We start from the raw sequence: 19,930 nt of genomic DNA, 5'->3' as shown, positions 1-19,930 counted from the left end.
CAAATGTTTCTACCGCTCTGTAAAATTCCTGAATCCACTGGTTTCAGGTTTTAAAAACTTTAAAAACATTGCTTAGATGCTAAATGTAGACCATCATGAAACTGGTAGGATAGGGAAATTTGACAAGGACAGAATCTCATGGAGTAAGAGAGGAGAATAGAGATGTCTTCAAATTGGTCTAAAGAAAATGAAGGGAGCAATACTAGCAGGTACAACCTAACTGGAATCAACATATATGTAAGCTGAAGCAGGCTCAGGGTGGAAGAACCAAGGTCAGCAGAAGACTGTCACACTATTGTGAAAGGAACTCATTAAGTCCACAAAAAACATGAAAAAAGCATAGAATGAAAGGAAAAAATTTCTTACCACATAAGAGATGGTGCCAACAGAATACAAAATGCAATCAGCCTAAGTAATTAGCGATGGAGGGCTAATTTGGAGGGCAAAAGAACAGACCTGAGAGACAACCAAGAAGCTAGTTACAGCTTCCAATCTTGAGCAAAGATTTGGAAGAACCAAATAAGAAGCGGTCCTCTAAAAATAAACTATTTTCAAATACACACAAAACACACCAATTCACACCTCTCTCTATGATACCAGCAGGCAACTTTTAAACACGAAATTATAAATTATTCTTTCCAAACATTAAAGTGTACAACCGCATGTACAATATGCTACTAACTTTTATCTAACGAAAAGCCTAAAAGTGTGTCTTCTTTGCTTCCATGTTTACAAATGGAAGAACTTAGAAAGGAATGGGGGCAGGGGGATAGAACAGAACAAGGTGCAGCAGCTACAGAGAAGAGAAAATTGCAAACACTTCATTTTCAAGGTAAGGGGAGTGCAAGCCATCACTGACCCAACACACACACACACACACACACACACACACACACACACACACACACACACACACATTCACTCCCTACCCCACCCCCGTTGTCATCAAAATCCCTCCACACAGGGACAGAATTAAATAGTGGCTCACCACTCACCTTGTGCTACTGTTGACATGACCACGGATGGTGTGGAAGACACCACGGCTGTTACTGCTACTGTACTAGAAATAGGTGATGGCGTAGAACTGCTGTTGCCACTGCTGCTGCTGCTGCTGACCAGAGAGGACTGTGGTGCAGTTATAACAACAGGTGGCTTCTGAGTTGTGGAAGCAATGACTGATGTTGGTACAAGCTTAGTGACTGCTGCATAGTTATGGGATTTGGAGAGAATGTTGGGCACGAAGGTTGAACTTGGTGATGTAGTCACTATAATAACCTAAAGGAGGAAAAATAAGTTATTTTCATGTAACTACTATAAACTATCAGTGTATTTAAACTTATATACAATTTAAAACTAAGTTCTGCAGTAGAAAAAACAATTCAACAGAGAGGAATATACAGTTAATTAAAAGCGTATGAACACTTTTCTTTACCAGCAATTATCAAAACTACTTAAAAACACCAATTTTCAGCAAGTATTTTAAGAGGCAGTGTTCAATGTTGTACATGATGTGGTTCTGTAAACATCACAATACACCATACACCATTTAGGGGATAAACCCACATCATCACATGAGAAAGTAATCTGGAGATATGTTCACTTGTAAATACTTATTGAGCATCTACTATGTGCCAGGCATGGTTCTAGATGCTAAGGATAGAAGAATGAACAAAACTTACTTGCATGGAGTTTACATTCTAGTGCAGAGAGAGAAATAAAAAATACATGACATGTAGAAACAAATGGAAAAGACAATAAACCAGGGTAAAGAAAAAAAGAATGATTAGTGTTGATTTTTTTTTTTAAATAAAGTATTCAGTGAAGATCTCTCTGTAAGATGACATCTGAGCAGAAATCAGAATGAGGTCAGGGTATGAACCATGTGCTATTAACACTTAGAAGGGCACTTAGTGGCATGAGGAGTAGGAAACTAAGGCCCCAAGACAAAAGCAAGCTTTGGATGCTCAAGAAGCTTTAAAGATCTAACCGACAGATTGGCATTTATGAGGCACACAACTACTGAGAAGTAATGGAGGACTAGAAAATGTAAAGTCATGACAGTTCTTGTCCTTTCATACGATGCGATGCAAGTGGCATCACTTCTCTATGATCTTCCTCCATAAAATTCACAACCCTAATCCAATAAGGAGAAAAACATCAAGCAAACTCTAGGAGGGGGGCATCTTACTAAAACACCTGACCTGTCAAAGTTATCAAAAAAACAGGAAAACCTGAGAAACTTTCACAGTGAGAGGTATTTAAGGAGACAAAACAGGTAAGTATAATGTGGCATCCTGGGTGGGAATCCTAGAACAGAAAAGGGCAGTAGGTAAACCCAAGGAAATTCAAATAAACTATGGACTTAAGTTAATATTAATAATGCATTATTACTATTAATTAAAACAATGCATCATACTAATGAAAATTATTAACAGGGAAAGAGATGTAAAGTATGCAACTTTTATAAATTTTCTGTAAATCTAAAACTGCTAAAAATTTGAATCTATTTTTTTAAAGTATCTATCTGCCAGATGGAAGCTACAGCGGGGGGGGGGGGGGGGGGGGGGGGGTGATAGTAGAGAAAGACAAATTAAGAAGTTCTTACAAACCAGCAGAAATGGTAGTGACCAACATGTTGGCGGGAGCTGTTAGCTACACCTTATAGGTAAACAAGCAGGATGTGCTCCTAGCTGGGTACAGAAAACAGATATAAAGAGAGAGAAGTCAAGGTTTAGCCGGTAAGGCTGGGAAACCATAGACTTAGCAGCAGTGCATTTCACAGAGAATAGCACTGAATAAAAGAGCCATGACCAGAATCACCCAATGTGTTGAAAAAAGAAAGAAAAGCAGTGCAGAAAGCCTACAGCCAAGAGGGTTAAAAGCAGAAGCTGGATCAAATATGAAAGCCAGACTAAAGTACCTGGATTTCATATTAAGAAATGGAAAGATTTTTAAACACAGAAACAAGATGTGATGTCTATTTAAGATCATTCTAGTTGCCATGAAGTGAGAGGCAAGAGTAGAAGTTACTACAGCAGGCCAGAAAAGAAGTGACAGCAGTTTCTTGGGCTGGAATGTTAGCACACAGAAAGGGGAGTGATCCGATTCAAATTACTCTGACAAGTAGAGAAACTAAAACCTGTGGACAAATGACAACAGCAGGGTTCCTAGAGCAGAACCCAAAAAACCTCCTAGAGCTGATACATACATGATCTTACTTAATTGTCCCCAAATCCCATGACACAGATACTATTATTATCCCCATTTCACAGTGAAGAACACAAAAATGACTTATACTTTGGTAGTATGCATCACAGTTTTATTCTGGAGTGAGTAAGCAGTGCTATAGTGATACCCAGTTCTTTGACTAAAACTATTTATGCCTACCTAGGAGAGAACAAATTGTTTTAAAAAAATCCAAAGAAATTATGGAAGAAATTCTTTTTCAGTTTTACACTGGTCCTAAAGAAAGTCTGAAGTTAAATCAGTCAAAAATTTTCTGAGTGAGTTTGTACATGGTGTCTACATCAAGGAAACATAACTATACCATTACTATACATTTTCAGTATAACAAAGAATTTAAGACATTAGTACTAGTCCATTTACTTTAAGGAGTCTGTTGTTTTAGCAATCAAGACATGTCTTAACCAGCAGACATTTGTAGAAAGTTGGTCAGTATAATCACAAGCAGGCTGGATTAGCAAACAATATGCAATGTTATTGAAAACAACCAAGAAACTATTATACAAACTGAGAAGTGGACCAGTACAGCAATAGGGTCATAAGCCTGAGAACCAAATGAGCCTGCACTTAGATCATCTTGTCTGCCACTTTCAAATGATAGGCCCCTAGACATGTTAAAATCTTAAGGCTCAAATTTATTTTTTCTATAAAATAGGGATAATAATTCCAACTCTACAAAATCATTATAAGGATTAGATGATATAATCTTGTGAAGCATCTACTAGGCACATAGCAGGTGATCAATATTTGACAATTAACAAATGGCACTTCCTAGAAGCTTACTATTCCTATTTAATGTTAGATGGATATGAATAAAGCATTATAGATCACTTCTATCCACAAATAATATTGAATATACTGTGTTTGTTTCATTAGAAACATTTTCTTTCCTTCCCTGTCTAATTCTGATATCCCTGAGTATACAAAGAATTCATAGCTCCCAGATCCAAACTAATTAGGGAACTAATGGCAACTGGGTTTCACTTTTGTCAATCCTGAACCATTAGTCACAGCTTTCAAGAAATACAATGCTGATGACTGCGGTACAAAAGAGGATTCACCAGGCTTGGCAGGAAAGTATGCCATAGTTAGTTAGCAATGTTGGGCATGGAAGGGCAAGTGTGCACAGTTCAAGTATTTGAAATTTCAGAATGAAAGCAGGATTCTAACATTAAGAAAAGAATAAATCTAGGGTCTTTAGGAGAACATTTTAGATTACAGATACAAATGATAAAACATAGTTTGAGATTTCAGTACACAAATGATTTCTGATCTGTAAAGAGGCTTCCCAAACTAGAGTTCCACCCTGGAGAAATCACTTACACTTTAAAGTTGCTTATTACAACAGGGGAGATTAAAAGGTTTTGAAGCCAAGTGAACCACACAGTGTTTATTCAGGCCATAATTCAAATTACTGACCTTCTAGCACTCACAAAAACTCCTTAAGAGTGCTGGGACTTGCACCCTAAGGACAAAATGAAAAATATCAATCAAGCACATGAAAGCATAAAGCTATATTCTGTTGCTCTTTGTATTAGTGCTGCATCAATGCTGTTTTAAATGAGGCATATTAACATACGTGGAAATGTATCTATGCTGAAAATGCACAACCTATTTAAATGTGAATACCGTTTACAAAATCAGAAACAATTACACTTATGTAAAGTCACTTTACCTATAATAATTAATTGCTAAGTTGACTTAAATACAAATTGTGAGAAATCCAAGGTAAATACAATTATGATAACAGCCTTGGATAAAAATATATTTTAAATCCAATTACCCAGAAAACGGAAAACAAAACATGGAAAGTGTATTAATTAGTCCTAACCATACTCTAGTTGTCCAAAAATTTTTAAAAATAGATGGCAGAGAAGGAATGAAGTAAGAGAACAGTTTTACAACTGGAACATAGTAGATGCTCAGTAATTATTTGTGGAATAAATGAGTTTTTTTTTTATTTAATTTGCCTTAAATGTTTATTTTTTTAAACAGAAGTCAATCTAAATTTCTGAATCTGAAAATTCATGGTAAGGCCTATATATGACTTTGGAAATAAATGTGCCTTCTTAAAAGCATGAGTCTAACAACCTCAAATATTCATTCTCACTTCAAAATCCTGAAGATAAAAACAAGAGTCAATAAGGAAAAAGAAAATGAAAACAAAGCATTCAGACTCCACTTACAGGGAACCCCATCTGTTACAAACCTTTTTTATGTAAATCTACCAAAGAAGATTTAGAAAGTTAATGATTGTAGGTTACATTTATAAACACTCATTGTATGGACTATAATTATTTTCAGTGAATAATCTCATCGAATTCTCCTGGTAACTCTTAAGAAGTACTATTATTACTTTTGTCTTAAAAGAAAACAGGTTCAAGCAGTTAGCAAAGGGCCAATGACACAGCTCTGTGGGAAAGTGCATGCCTAAAACGACCAGAGAGTACTAGAGTCAGATCTAGTTATATGTGTATCGATATGTTCATTTATTAATTCATTTATTCATTCAACAAATATTAACTAGCATCTAGTATATGCCAAGGCGTTGTTCTAAATACTAGGGAATAGAGTCATGAATAAAACAGAGGTCTAAGCTACCCTCAGCAGTCTATGGGAGAGATAGAAAATAAACTTGTAATTTATAACTTCAACTACTTAACAAACAATGAATAAAAATGAAACACACACTAGGAACAAAAGAATACAGAAAGAGATGTAGGTACTCTTTTAGTTATGGCTTTCCTACCCTATTTCTTGAATACTAAAATCATTTTTAAGTAGATGAAAAAAAAGATTAAAAAAGCCATAAGATCCAGCAACGAAGGCAGCAAAAACATTACAGCAAGATTTAATAACCTGAAGCATAGTCATATAATAGTCAGTTGGTGTCAAAGCCAGCTCAGAAAGCATAATTAGGAGCTAAGAATGATACAGCTTAGTAGTAGAGTACTTGTCCAGTATATACAAGACCCTGGGTTCCAACGCACGCACGTGCGCACATGCACACACACACACACACACACACACACACGGAATAACCGCAACACCGTGTAAAAAGTGATATTCAGAAATGCTTACTTGAAATCAAGTAAAAATGCAAACATTATGTTCAATAAACACTGAAATCATCAAAAACAGCTAATTTCAACAGATTAGTGGATAAGGTTTAGTGAATCAGTGGATTCATATATTTAGAACAGTTCATTATTACCAGCAAATTAGTAAAATGTTGACTTCCAAAAACACTGCATGTTCTAGGTACATGCTCTGTGTCACATCTTAAATACTCAATCTCACGTAACCCTTATAAAAATCTACTGATTTGGCATTACTCTTGTTTGTTCCTGAGATGAGAAAAGACTCAGAAACACTTATTATCTCAGATACCACAGCACCCTTCCACCATTTACTCCAAAGTACTTGCACCCAAGTTTATAATACTCAAAGCAGGAAACTGGAAGGTTCTTGCCTGATGAATCTAACCACCCTAAGGACAAGTGGCAGAGGAACAAGATAGTTAATGTATCACTTTCATATGTAAGCTGACTGTCAGACACTTAAGGAAATTCTGAAAAGAAAAACATCAAGTAATAAAATGAACTAACAAGTAAGATAAAGAGCATGAAAAAAGAAAACCAAACCAAAAGACTTATGAATATAATCAAATAAAAGAATACAATCATCCTACCAAAAAGCAGGATGTTATTTTTAAGAAGAAAAACAAGGAATATCTACAGAAAAAGGAAGAATTATTAGAAATTTAAAGTATGATGGTTGTCAAGTGTGTTAATGCATGACTGTGATCCTTAGCCCTCAGGCATTCAAGATCATCCAAGGCTACATAGTAAGTCGCAGGCCAGACTGAACTAAACAGTGAGATCATTTCACCAAAAAAAATAAAGTATGATGACAAAAGTGAACAATTCCATGCAAGTAATATAGGATACTGATCAGAGGTACAGAAAATGACAATACACATTTACCCATATTAGGCTCTCTTCTAACAGCTTTACAGATATTATGTATCATACCCAAAGATCTTATAGAAACACTGGGCTTTTTTCCTCTATTTCACAGAGAAAATCTGGGTACAAAGTTTAGTTTCCCCACAGTCAAAAAGCTAGTGGTCACAGAGAAACCCTGTCTTGAAAAAACCAAAAAAAAAAAAAAAAAAAAAAGCTAGTGGCAAGTTGGAATTAAAATCAAGAAAGTCTAGTTCCAAAACCCATACCCCAAGCCACTATGCTACAGTTGGAGGGTAGGAAGAGCATGGCAAATAGGAATGAATAGTATGAGGAAAATGAAAAGATCCACTCAGAAAGTTCCAAACTCTCCATATGAGATCCACAAAGGAAATGTAAAACATCAAAGAGTGAACCCAAGAACTGATGAGACCTGAAGGCATGAGTGGACAGAATAAAAACTCTAACGACACAATCTAAGGGTCCTGAAGTTTTTGCTGTTTCAGTATTCTAAAGAGTTCCCAAAGACAAAACTAGAAGCTAAAAACCATAATGGCACCGAGTATCTCAAAAATAATACTAGAAGCTGGAAACGAAGTGAAGAATGTCTTCAAAAACTCACAGGGAAAAAATTTCCTTTGTCCACCCAGGGTCTCAAAAACCTTCTCAGCAACTAATACCCTGGGAAGCTACTAAAGGACATGCTTTAGCAAAATAAACTAATAAAAAAGGAAGAACAGAAAGATGCTAAAAAGGAAACCCCAGAAACACAGGTTTAAACACAGGTGTAAAATAAGCCTCAGGTCATCAGAATCCAGACTAATGTGAAGACTTAGGATTGCAAGAACATGAAATTGACAGGATACCAGTAACTTGAGGTCAGAAATGAATGCATAACAGCATACAAAGAATAAAAAGGAAAATAACAATTGTTCACTTACCTATACCCCTTCTTTTTCCTAAGAAACACTTACCTCTACTGGCAAAGCAAAAGCTGACTTCCTACACATAAGACCACATAAACAAAGACTTTAAAACTTTTCTAGTTTGTTCCAAAATGGCATTACAATTACCAAATACAACAAAAGTCCAGAAACACATCTGCTAACTGTCACCTTGAGCAAACCATTTGGCACCTAAGCCTCATCTTTAAAATGTGAATAATAATACCTATCTCCAATGTTTTATGTGCAGAATTGAACAGAGGTGTGAGCATTCCCAGCATAATGCCAAGTGCACAGTAAGCACTCAGTACATGACCATCAATTCTAAATCACACTACGTGAAAGAGACAGAACAACTGAGACTCCTTCCACCACATACCTTCTGTGTTGTGTTTGTCGTCTGTGTTGATGGTTTGGTGAAAGTTATTTTCACAGGTGACATGTGGGGTGGTAAGGAGTTGGCAATGCTCTGCATGATGTTGCTCATCTTGGGACTGCCACTCACAGGCACAGTGATGGTCTTCGAGACTGGAACAACGGCCTTTGGAACTTCTTTCAGGACCACAGGAGAAGAACTCGAAGAGTTTGTTCGCCTGCGTTTTCTGGGTTTTTCATCTTCATCTGAACAGCTGACACCTGAAAGACAGGAATAGTATTCCTACTCACACAAAACTAGCATTGCCTCTTATACTTTATTCTGTAAAATGTGTCATCCTTTGCCTCTCCCTTTACTTATTTTTATTTTATGTACATTAGTGTTTTGCCTGCATAGTATGTCTGTGTGAGGGTGGCAGATCTTGGAGTTACAGACAGTTGTGAACTGGCTAATGTGGGTACTGGTAATTGAAGCCGGGTCCTCTGGAAGAACAGTCAGTGCTCTTAAGCACTGAGCCATCTCTTCAGTCCCACCTCTCCCTTTCTTTTATGCCCAATCTACCACTAAAGTTCTACAAATTTCCCTCAGAAAAGTTGTCTCTCTGAACACCCACCATCTTTTCCTTAAACTACCACTCCATTCAGAGATTGTCTCCTGCTTGGATTTTATCAATACCCTCCTAAAAGACACTCCTGCATCTTCCCACTTCTATTCTATACTCGTCTATGCTACAGCAAGTCAGGAAATTTCATAACTGAGATGCACAGCCTAAAATTCCCTAAGTCTGTATTTCCCTATCCTCCCAAAATACCTACCAGACCAAAATTCAAGGGCCCCTATCTTTTCAGACACAAAATACCATTACCCTAATTCTGTGCTCCTCTAAAATCTTGACCAACTAATTTTCTTACCATTGCCCAAAAACGCTTCGGCACCCTCTTATCTGAGTCTGTACATTGTATTTTTCTTTGAAGAACATCACCAGCCTCACAGACCCCTTCTTCATCCTGCAATCATCATCCAGTAAGCCACCTTCTCAGTGAAGCCTCCCCTTCCTCAATGCAGAGCTAATCCACCTCTCTCTGGGCAGAAGGACATAAAGTACTTTGTACATCCTGTTCTGAACCACTTAGCACATGACAATATAACTGTCTACACATCTCCCATATTAATGAGCTCTCAGACAAGAAGGACAAAGTCTGTTTTGTCTCCCTTGGGTTAGTGACTTGCATAAAGTTGGTGAATGAATAATAAAAACTACTAATGATATAGTTCTTGTAATTTGAAAGTGCATTAGTTTGTGAAATAGTTTCTTCATGTTTGAGATTCATTAAGAGTAGTTTTAAAAGTGGTTTTAAAAATCAGTCCCGGAGAGTCATTCCTAAAGACCACATTGGTTAAATCTACAGAAACCTGAGATGAACTTAACGGTTCATGATTCTTGGCATTTTTATAGCCTAAAAACCTCAATTCTTTTGTAGATTTTATAAAATTCATCTGACAAATATATAAAGCAATGTACATAGGAAATTTCTACAGAGCATACATAAGAATTATATAGCATGACCCACGGAATTGGAAATAAAATATAAGTCTTTAGAGCTTCAATTTTTAGACTCTATACTGTTGTTCGAATCTTAGATGGTCTTTTAATAAAAAACTCAGAGCCAGATATCAGGGTGAAAGCTGAAAGATCAGAGAAGCAGAGCAGCCAGTCACTAGTTCTTTCCTCTACAAAATCCTCAGCCCAAAGGGAGTGAGTCTCTGTTTCCTCAAGCCTTATCTACCCTTCTCTGCCCTGTCATATTACTTCCTGGGATTATAGGCATGTGTGCTTCCCAAGCAAAAGCATGAGATCTCAAGTGCTGGGATTAAAGGTGTGTGCCACCACCGCCTGGCTCTGTTTTCTCTCCTATACTGGGTCAATCTCACGTAGCCCAGTGTAGCCTTGAACTCAGAGATCCAAATGGATTTCTGCCCCCTGAATGATAGGATTAAAGGTGTGTGCCACCACTGCCTGACCTCTATGTCTAATCTTGTGGCTGGCTCTGTCGTCTGATCCTCAGGCAAGTTTATTAGAGTACACAATGTATCACCACACTATACAGGACTGGCAATGACCTAGAAGCCTAAAAAAAACAAATGTCACCTCTAAAATCTATAGGAAAATCAAGTTTATTACTATATTGAGACCAATTAAAATCAAATACTAGTAATAAAAAGCAAAGCAAACAAAATACAAAACAATTTTTGAAATAAAATTAAGAGACATTGATGCAAGAAAACCTGGGCATCAAACTGTTTTGTAGAGCCAGGTATGGGAGCACAGCAGCGACCCCAGCACTTGAGAGGCTGAAGCTGAAGGATCACAAGTGTGAGGCTAGCCCGGGCTACACAGTGAGATTCTGTCTCAGAAAAGACTATTATTTAGAGCGGAGTAGAATTGGGAGTTTAAAACTGCAAATAAAAAACTTTTTTAAAGACTATATCAAGTAGAAACATAAAAGGGAGCCTCTAGAATGAGTTACTGAATGTAAGAACTGGATGATACATGGAATAATTCAAGAAAACACTGCAAAGACTGGAATTCTGGGAAAACATTGACTAGTCATATAAGCACAGTTCCATAGGAATCAAAAGATGTGAATACCTAAAGGACAGCACTATGCAAAGGCAGATTTCCCACAGAGCAAAACATGATGGCATTTCTCAAACCCAGAACTGACGAAAGAGCAAATACCTAGTCAGATAGACAGATAAGAAGTCTTCAGAACCTAAAGCTAACCACTGAAAACAGCTTGTGGCCCGATGACTGATTCCAGAAAAGCAGATCTAATCAAAGCTCAGAGTGTAGCATTTTGTCCAGAGGGCCTGGTAACACTGAGACATCACTTACTTTTGACATAAACAGTACTTCCACTTGGCAAGACAACTACACTGGAGGCAGGACTGGCAGGTCTTGGAGACTTAACCGTTGCTACGCTGCCACTTGGAACAGGGGTAGAGGTTGGGGTTGACGTGGTACTTGTGTAGGAATAGCAAACCACTACTGAAGGAATGATATAAAAAAAAAAAAAAGTTTGCTGTTAACTTTCACCGCAGCTGTCCAGACATACAATTACTTTTATTGCAGGCCAACTTTATCATTTTCATGTGATCGGAAGCTAGATGCTAGCACAAGATACTAGACTCAAGGGTTAGAAACTATTTTGAAAATCACTTAATGGGTCTTCCCAAGTATTTACCAGCTTAGCAACAGGTAACAGTGAATGGAGAAGAATGGAGGTACAAAGCAATCAAGTTTAAAACTATTTTGAAAAAAAGAAAAAACATTTCTCATAAGGCAAGAACTGGACAACAGGCACAAACCTGAAGTACTCTTTAATACCAATAGCAGCACCAACAATATTAACTTTCCCCTAACCATAGCAATTTCCAAAGCACTTACTGGAGAAACAAACTAACTCTTCTGTCATTTGCCAACCAAGTGGGACAACACTAACTAAAATAATGGTGACATCAAATTTCAACCTCTTTATCTTTCAATGAAAGGACACAACTCAGGAACACTAAGAACAGCCTGGAGTTACCCTGTACTGAGTGCCAGATACTACACTCAATCTTTTCCACCATCACCAACTCTCACACTACACTCCCCTTAAAGATGAAGAGTCCATAGTTTACAGACAGTAAGACTTGCTAAAGAAAATGCTAGGAAATGACAAACTTAGATCCAAACACCTATTATTAGAAATCCAACTCTCTTCCCATTCTACCAGCTAGCAAAAGGAAAAGGTCAAAGTGGGAAGAGAGGAAATATAACTGCCAACAATGAAGGAAACAGGAACCCAGTAGAGGCTAAGTTTGCACAGATAATTTCTTCCCTGAAAAAACATAGCTTTCTTTGGCAGAGCCAAGCCCAGCCAAGAGTGAAAACTGTTTCACTCTATGCAAAGCCCACCACTAGAAAAGACAAAGCAATTTCTCAAAGTAATCGGGCAAACACATTGTCTTTAGAGTTGCTTTTGATCCGAGCATACTCTCAAATTTTATATCACCTTGGTAAGAGAATTTCAAGATTGTTTAAAGCATGTCAATTACTAGATTAAGTGACAGTAAGAAAGTACTCATTGACTGGAACAGAGAGGCTACATGTACCATTGATTTGAAGAAACAAAACAGTTTTATTTCCTGGAGCCATCAGTTCAGCATCTTTTATCCAGCAAGTATTTCTGTCATCTTGTTTATTCTCTAATGCCATTCACTAAGTCCTTCCACTCACCTTGAACAAGAGACACTCACAAGGCATGGTAGCTCGTGTTTGTAACCTCAGCAGTAGGGAGGCTAAGATGAAAGGACTACCTCAACCTGGGTCCAGCCCGGGCTATAACGTTTGGTTTGGTCTGAAAACCAAACCAAAGCAAACAAAATAAAACAAATGTCAGAAATTCCATCTGAGAAAACTTTTTCAGTGATTAACATAATTTTCCCTTTGAAGTAAAGAAATCTGATTGGATGGAGACTGAAAACCTGGCAGTTTCTAGTTTCAGAATGAAAAACATACCAATCTCATCATTTTTAAGCACTTACTAAAAATAGATGAAAAGTCCTGAGAAGAATTATCTCTAACAGCAGCATTCCTACTCACCTTCTTTGCTTGCTGTCTCTGCAGGCACGGGAAGGGATGCATTGTGCTGGACAGCTGCGTTGGCCACAGCATTTGCTGTTACGGTGAAGGCAGTCTGGGGAACCAGCCGGGGCATCAGTGGTACCAATCGACGCCCTTCAATGGACCATTCTGAAGAGCTATTAGGTCCAGACATACTAAACAAAAGAGAAAATGCTGCTACAAGGGCTTGCACTTGCTAAAAATGAGTCCAACAAACATAACTTTTTAAATGACAAAAAGGACCCTGGATTCTGGAGAGGCTTCATTTTAAGCAAGCAAGATCAAACTTAGGTACAATTAAAATCAAGAAATGCCACACACTGAGGTTCTTACACACTTTATTCTGTAATCTGAGTAACTACAACTGAAATTTTTTTTCTATGCTTTGAAAATAAAATGGGTATTATTTTTGTGAAAATTTGTGAAATTGGGTTTCACAAATGAAAACAAGTATTTCTACTAATAAAATTAACTTTTAGAACTTAATTTTATAATTACACCAAGAAAGTAAAAGCGCTGACAGTGTTAAGAATCAGACTTTCCTTTACAGTTAAAGGTGAAGCCCAATGAATCTTTGCAAAATTTTCTAACTGCCTGCATGGCCAGAGATTCTAAAGGCTTTCAAACATGGAAAACTGAGGCAGTAAACGAGAGGAGTTAGTAAGATGGAAAGCAGTGTATACAACAGCAGGTGTCGCTAATAATATGCACTGTATTTTTATATTATTACCCTTCCTGTTTAAAAAAATAATACAAAATAAAAAAGCAGAACTGCGGACACTAAAAGAAATCCACCATCCTTTTACTTTATTTGTATGGTGTGCCCTGTACTCTAGAAGGCACTGAGGCAACTGGACCTTCTCTCTCTAAAACATTTTTAAGTCTCTCTGCTTTAAACTTCTTGAGTAAGTTTTGTTCCAGAAACTGGACCAGAGGTTAAAATAGCAAAAGGCAGCTGCCATCTCTCTCATTTGGCTTCATGAAACACCCTAATGATTAGTGTCAAGGTTTAAAATTAATCTAGAAACAACTAATTTTCTTCACTAAATCAGAAATATTTCTTCAAGTTTTGTGAAACCACAGATTCTACAGTCTAGCCTAAACAAGACTCTATATCCAATGATTCTTCAGATCCAAGCAAAGTAACCCAAAGCTTTTGTTCAGTGGGCAGTGGAATAATGCCATCCATAACGGTGATGACGGTGATGTTCACAGTGATGGTGTCGTTAAACTCAACTAAGGGCATGCTACATATCAGGCACTGCTCTACATGTCTGAAAATGTGTGTTAACTCAGTTCTCTCAACAATCCAATGAAGCTGATAATATTAGCATCTCCATTTTCTAGAATGAGAAACTGAATCACAGAGAGGCTAAATAACTTGCCTAAGGCTACAAAACTAATAAATGTCTCCTTCAACAAGTATATATCATGCTTCCATAATTATCTGTCCTATTCTAAACACAAAGAATAAAAGTTTTCTAGTGGGCTTTATGAGCAGCTTTTTCTTTATACCAATTGAGCAATTATTGTCTAATTACTGCCAACTTTTGCTGCAGGGAATAAATTACAACTTAAAAGGTATTTAAAACAGACGTGACGACACATGCCTGTAGCCTTTAATCCCAGCACTCCCTTGGCAAAAGCAAGTAAACTGAGTTCAAGGTTAGCCTGGTTTACTTAATCAAGTCCAGGCCAGCCAAGGCTACATAATGAGATCCTGTCTCAAAACACCGGAAGGAAACAAAATAAAACATTATCTCAAAACAGGAAGGAACGAAGGAACGAATGAAGGAAGAAACGAATGGAGAAAAGGATTAAGTTGAAGAATTTATAGAAGCTGGCAAATCCAGTTAGGTTACTGTGAAAACTATACTAAATTCTTTTGCAATTTAAAGCAGTCCTACATAAGATAAGGAATGGTGGACTTCCTGAGGCCCCAACAACCTCACAAATATATTACATAAGATCTATGTTAACACTAGTTCAGAAACAAAGAATAATACAAACAAGAAAAAGATAGAAAAGCATTATTACTGGTTGTTAAATGTAAACTTTCCCAAAGCTAGCACTTTCTGTAATAGCACTTCTATTCTGATATCATTTTATTAGACTATCACTAATAAACTTGTTTAATGTGAGTTTACCACACAAATAAAGTGCCTTCTACACTTACCTTGTGTATTGTTTAAATGGTGGCAGAATTTATGGAAGATTAAGAATATGAAGCACATGGACATATGCTATGGAAAAGACAAAGCTTGCAGTGCAAAAAGACAACAACTGCAACTTTTATAAAGAACTCTAAGTCTTCCAAATGTCCACTCATGCAAGCATGCTCAAATAGTAAGTGAATGAGAAATGAAATAACATGTTAGAATTAGGTCAAAAGTTTCTATTTGCTTAGTGATAAGGTTGTAAATATGTGTTAGCTGCACAAGTCATCTAAGAGAATTTAGAAATTAAACATTGTACCTGAGGGTTCACACAGGTCCCCTAAGTTTGTACACTTGCCTGCCTCTCTACTCATCCAAGGACCACAAGGAAGGTACAAATCCTGCTCTGAGAAAGCCACCTACTAATGAGCTACAGTTGGCAGCAGTTAAGAAAGCTGCATCGTCACACAGAAACACAGTATCTTGGGAATGTCTGATAGTTGGCAGAAGCACAGAGATCTGATATTCCAAACTATCATTTTAATCTAATTGTAGAGACAAAGAGTGGCCTAAGCAAACCATGTGAAGCATTAATATTATTGTACCTAAGAACTCAATTATGCTATCAAAGGACAAACACCATCCCAGTCAAGCCATGAAGCAGAAGGCCTTTAGTGCGGTTTCTCTTGCATCCAGGACCCTTATTCCTTCTGTTCCCCTCCTTTCCTGCTAAATCTTCTGAGCTTCTCATCACCTTTCAAGTACATTCCTTCGGGGCTACACAGCAATTTCAAGTGGGAGAGGGAGGGAGGAGGAGTAGGGAATGCAGTCAGCTCAGATGCATTCCTCTAGCTGTATTTACAGGTCATCTTTGGGTCTCCATTGCTATATCCAATAGCAAGTGTTACTAACAATCCTCATTCCCTGACTCTTAGACTCAACAAGTAAATGCAGTATCTAGTCAAACTAAAACCACAATATAAAACACAGAAAGACCTAAGAAGGTTTTTTTTAATTATATACTAAAGTAAACTTTTCCAAAAACGAAATTCATATATTAAAGAAATCAGAAAGAAAGGGAGGGGCGGAGAAACAAAGGTGGAAAGAAGCCAACTCTCAATTATCCATGCTAATAGAGAGAGGAAGGAAAGGGAGAGGTCAAACAGGTTAAAGAAATCCACATATTATCCAAAAGTTATTTTAGCAAATACCAGTAAATTCTTGCACCAATTATTTTTCAGGCCAACTAACAAGTAGGAAAATGAGTTATAAAAATTTTCACCTCCTCTCCCTTCCCACCCTCTGACTAGAGATATTCCCAAGCAGCAAAAATGGCTAAAGGTCGGGCAGTATTAGGAAGGTGAGGAGGGAAAAGAAGGAGAAGCAAGGGGCATGGTTAATTCATAAATGGAGTATGTGCCCCTGAATAATTGAGAGCGTCATTTTGGAAATAAATACAAGAAAAAGCCTGAAATAATAATAACCTATTTGCATACCTGTAACTTGGTCTTTCACCCAAATATAAGGATAAATTCATTCTTAAAAGGGGAAAAAAGGAAAAGGAGACTAAATAAATGTTATCCTTTAAGAATGACACTGATGCATCAACTTACAACTCATTGCCCACAATCCCATTTGAATGCATCTAAGGTATTCATTGCTACTTGATTATCTAGCACAATTTCCTATTACCAGTTCCCAAATTAGAATTCAGACCCAGTTTAAATCATTCCAATTCAAAAGTCTGAAGCAAATTCAAAAAGGGACACATTAAATTTGAGTGTTTCAACTATGTTAGCCTGACAACTAAACACGAGCTGTCTCTATAGAGAATGTCTAAATTTCTACAATGCATACCTACCACGAAAGAAATCTCAGACTTACAGAACAAACAGCAAAACATTCAAACTACACTGTTAAAGAGGTGAGTACCCCATTCTATGTGTTAAGTAAAATGAGGGACAGTGAAGTACAAGAAGCCAACAGAGCTGTGTAATCAATTCAAATTCTGCCAAATGCCTTATGTCATCACCTTATGGTAACGCACTAAGTTCTTTCTTCTTTAGTTTTACGTCATATTAAAACATAAAAATTAAAACAAATGGATTACACTTTAACATTTTATGAAATATTTCTATTATCACTGAAAGGATTACTTTCTGTTCTTCAGGAGGCACTATCTCTCTGTAACTAATGGTTGATTCTGCTCAGTCCTCTGCCACCCTCTACCCAATCTGTCAGTTATGACGATCTGAAAACAAATTAATAAGAAACCTTTATAATTTTATTGTTTGTTTTTTAAAATATATAATTAAGTTGTATTTATATCTCTTAAAAGAACATATATTTTATAATTTTTTTTGAATCTCAAAATATCTGAAATTAGAGCCATATAAAAATGGTAATGCCTGTTTATAAAGCATCACACATATCAAGTACCATTACAAGAAACCTCCGGGCACCTTTGAATGTCAGGAGGCATGCTACTTGGTATTGAGCTCGGCTTCCAGTGGCCTTAGATTATACAGAGATTACCTTGTAATAGGATTTGACCTAAGTACTTTAAGCTTCCCTAACAAAACGCAAAACAAAAACAAAAAGTAATCAATGGAGTAAACAGTAATCACTATAGGCAGGGTTTCTGAGTATAGAGATACTATTATGATAAAAGACTCAGGGACCTGCCACACAAAAGGAAGACTGTCTCAAAACTACTTTATACTACATCATTTAAAAAAATCAGGGGTGGTAGACTAATGGCTTACTTATGTGCAATTGTTGTTAACCGTTCATCGTTTACTGCTCTCCGAACTTCAGCACGGTGGCGTTCTGTTGAGATGCTATGAAAAAAAATAGCCATTATAGAACTCTGCCAAGCAGGCAGCTCTTCTCTACACTTTTATTAATGTTTAAGTCAACATCTTTTGGAGGCTGAGGATTACTTTGTCTAATGTGTATCTTAAAATGTTTCAAAATCACAGGAAAGGTTTCATACTGATTCTGTGTAACTGAGGATTATTTATCTGAAAATTTCAGGAAGACAAACTCAGCTGATATGCAAATTTTCCCATCTGTGAAACAGCAGGCCATGGTAAGACTAGCAGTGCTTCCTGTTAACTAGACATGGTGCTCAAGGACCTCCTTATCTCATGACTGCTGGCAGGAGGACTGGGCACTTAGAAGAAAGTCTTCTAAAGTCTTTTCTAAAGCTTACAAGTCTAATAATTCTATATTCAATGAATATAATAAAAGCAGTAAGAGTGGCAAAATAACGTGTTTCTTTAGAGTACATGCAATGAAACGTGACTCAACTTCAGCTAGGTGCCTTCTACATTATGTTACCAATAGTAAGACTGTGCATATATTCAACACTGATAAATGAAACCATTTTTAAAGATTACATTCATTATATTCATAAATACCCAATACAGTGAATACCACTCTTCTTGTATTCTTTAGCACTTAACACTAAATTTATAGCATAAACCACAACACTTAAGGACTAAAAGCAGAATTTATGAGGAAACATAAACAAAAACATATGACTGAGAATCTGCTTAATTACATTCCTATATTAATGTTAATTAAACAGTAAGAGACTCTCCATGTTTTCACTTCTAAAAATAGAACAAAATGACTTTAAATGTAGAAAGTAAACGAATTAAAACAGAGAAAGCACAAGATATGAAAATGAATCAAGACAAAGCGCCAAGAAATCCTTTCACTAGACCTGTCCAATGGATTGAAGTGGCACTCTAGCTCAGGAAAAGGAGTCAACTAGATTTAAGGCAACGACTTTATCACCAGCACCCACTCACATGTTGAGGATCTGGCTTACATTCCTCTTTTCCCTCTAACAAATGCCACTCTACATCCTGAAATTCAGTTGCACAAGCTCTTCTTTCTTGCGCCTCTGCCAAAGGACCTCCCACTCCAGGTGCCCAAAAATACCCACCTTAAACCCTTTGATTGGCTTATACGACAGAGACTAAGTGACCCCATCTTCTATAGCAGAAAGCACACAACTGGAACAGGGCCTCTAAGCACCCAGCAAACTGAACACCTCTGTCCTTTAATTTGAGAATGAAAATAAATAAACCCCCATAAAATGCAATTTTTTTTATTCACATCACCAAAACTTTCATGACAAATTACCTAAGGACTTTTGAGAGTTCTCCAAGAAGATCTTTCTTTTCCTTGGTGAGATCGCCCTGTGCACGAAGTGCACTGATAACTCCAGCATATGCCTCCAATTCTAGAAAAAGAAAATTATTTTATCAAGATAAGACTTCAATTTTGAATAATGTGGCCATGCAATATTAAACTTTAGGGCAAGAAATCTAAAAATAAACCAAATGCAAAATTTTAAATTCCTTTCAAAAATGTTATCAAATAAAAAGATTTAAGTGCTGTGGGATGTTCTGTATAGCAAATGTGTTGCTGATTAGCAATAAATAAAACACTGATTGGCCATTGGCTAGGCAGGAAGTGTAGGCGGGACAAGGAGGAGAATAAAGCTGGGAAGTGGAAGGCTGAGACGCAGAGACACTGCCAGCCGCCAGGATGAGAAACAGCAT

The 19,930-nt window shown here is 37.0% G+C and overlaps 1 protein-coding gene across 14 annotated transcripts in view; it reads right to left on the bottom strand.

Annotated features, from left to right (window-relative positions):
* The window catches only part of Emsy (EMSY transcriptional repressor, BRCA2 interacting), a 78,143-nt gene that overhangs the window by 49,805 nt on the left and 8,408 nt on the right, over window positions 1-19,930 (bottom strand). For 6 of the 14 annotated variants that reach the window (XM_052761100.1, XM_052761111.1, XM_052761102.1 and 3 more), the window contains exons 3-9: window positions 19,509-19,608; window positions 18,119-18,193; window positions 16,850-16,891; window positions 13,177-13,352; window positions 11,425-11,577; window positions 8,532-8,788; window positions 996-1,275 (exon numbers count right to left, since the gene is read on the bottom strand). In XM_052761100.1, coding sequence (XP_052617060.1) covers window positions 996-1,275; window positions 8,532-8,788; window positions 11,425-11,577; window positions 13,177-13,352; window positions 16,850-16,891; window positions 18,119-18,193; window positions 19,509-19,608 — 1,083 coding nt within the window. Of the gene's footprint in view, window positions 1-995; window positions 1,276-8,531; window positions 8,789-9,439; window positions 9,598-11,424; window positions 11,578-13,176; window positions 13,353-16,849; window positions 16,892-18,118; window positions 18,194-19,508; window positions 19,609-19,930 lie in introns of those variants that run through there. The other 8 variants (XM_052761104.1, XM_052761107.1, XM_052761108.1 and 5 more) reach the window with 6 other exon arrangements.

This window comes from Peromyscus californicus, unplaced genomic scaffold, assembly GCF_007827085.1.
Source record: "Peromyscus californicus insignis strain IS unplaced genomic scaffold, ASM782708v3 Scaffold_4__1_contigs__length_199733344, whole genome shotgun sequence".
NCBI lineage: Eukaryota > Metazoa > Chordata > Mammalia > Rodentia > Cricetidae > Peromyscus > Peromyscus californicus.
Note: the sequence above shows the minus strand (reverse complement) of the source record. Positions and strands in the feature narration are given on the sequence as shown.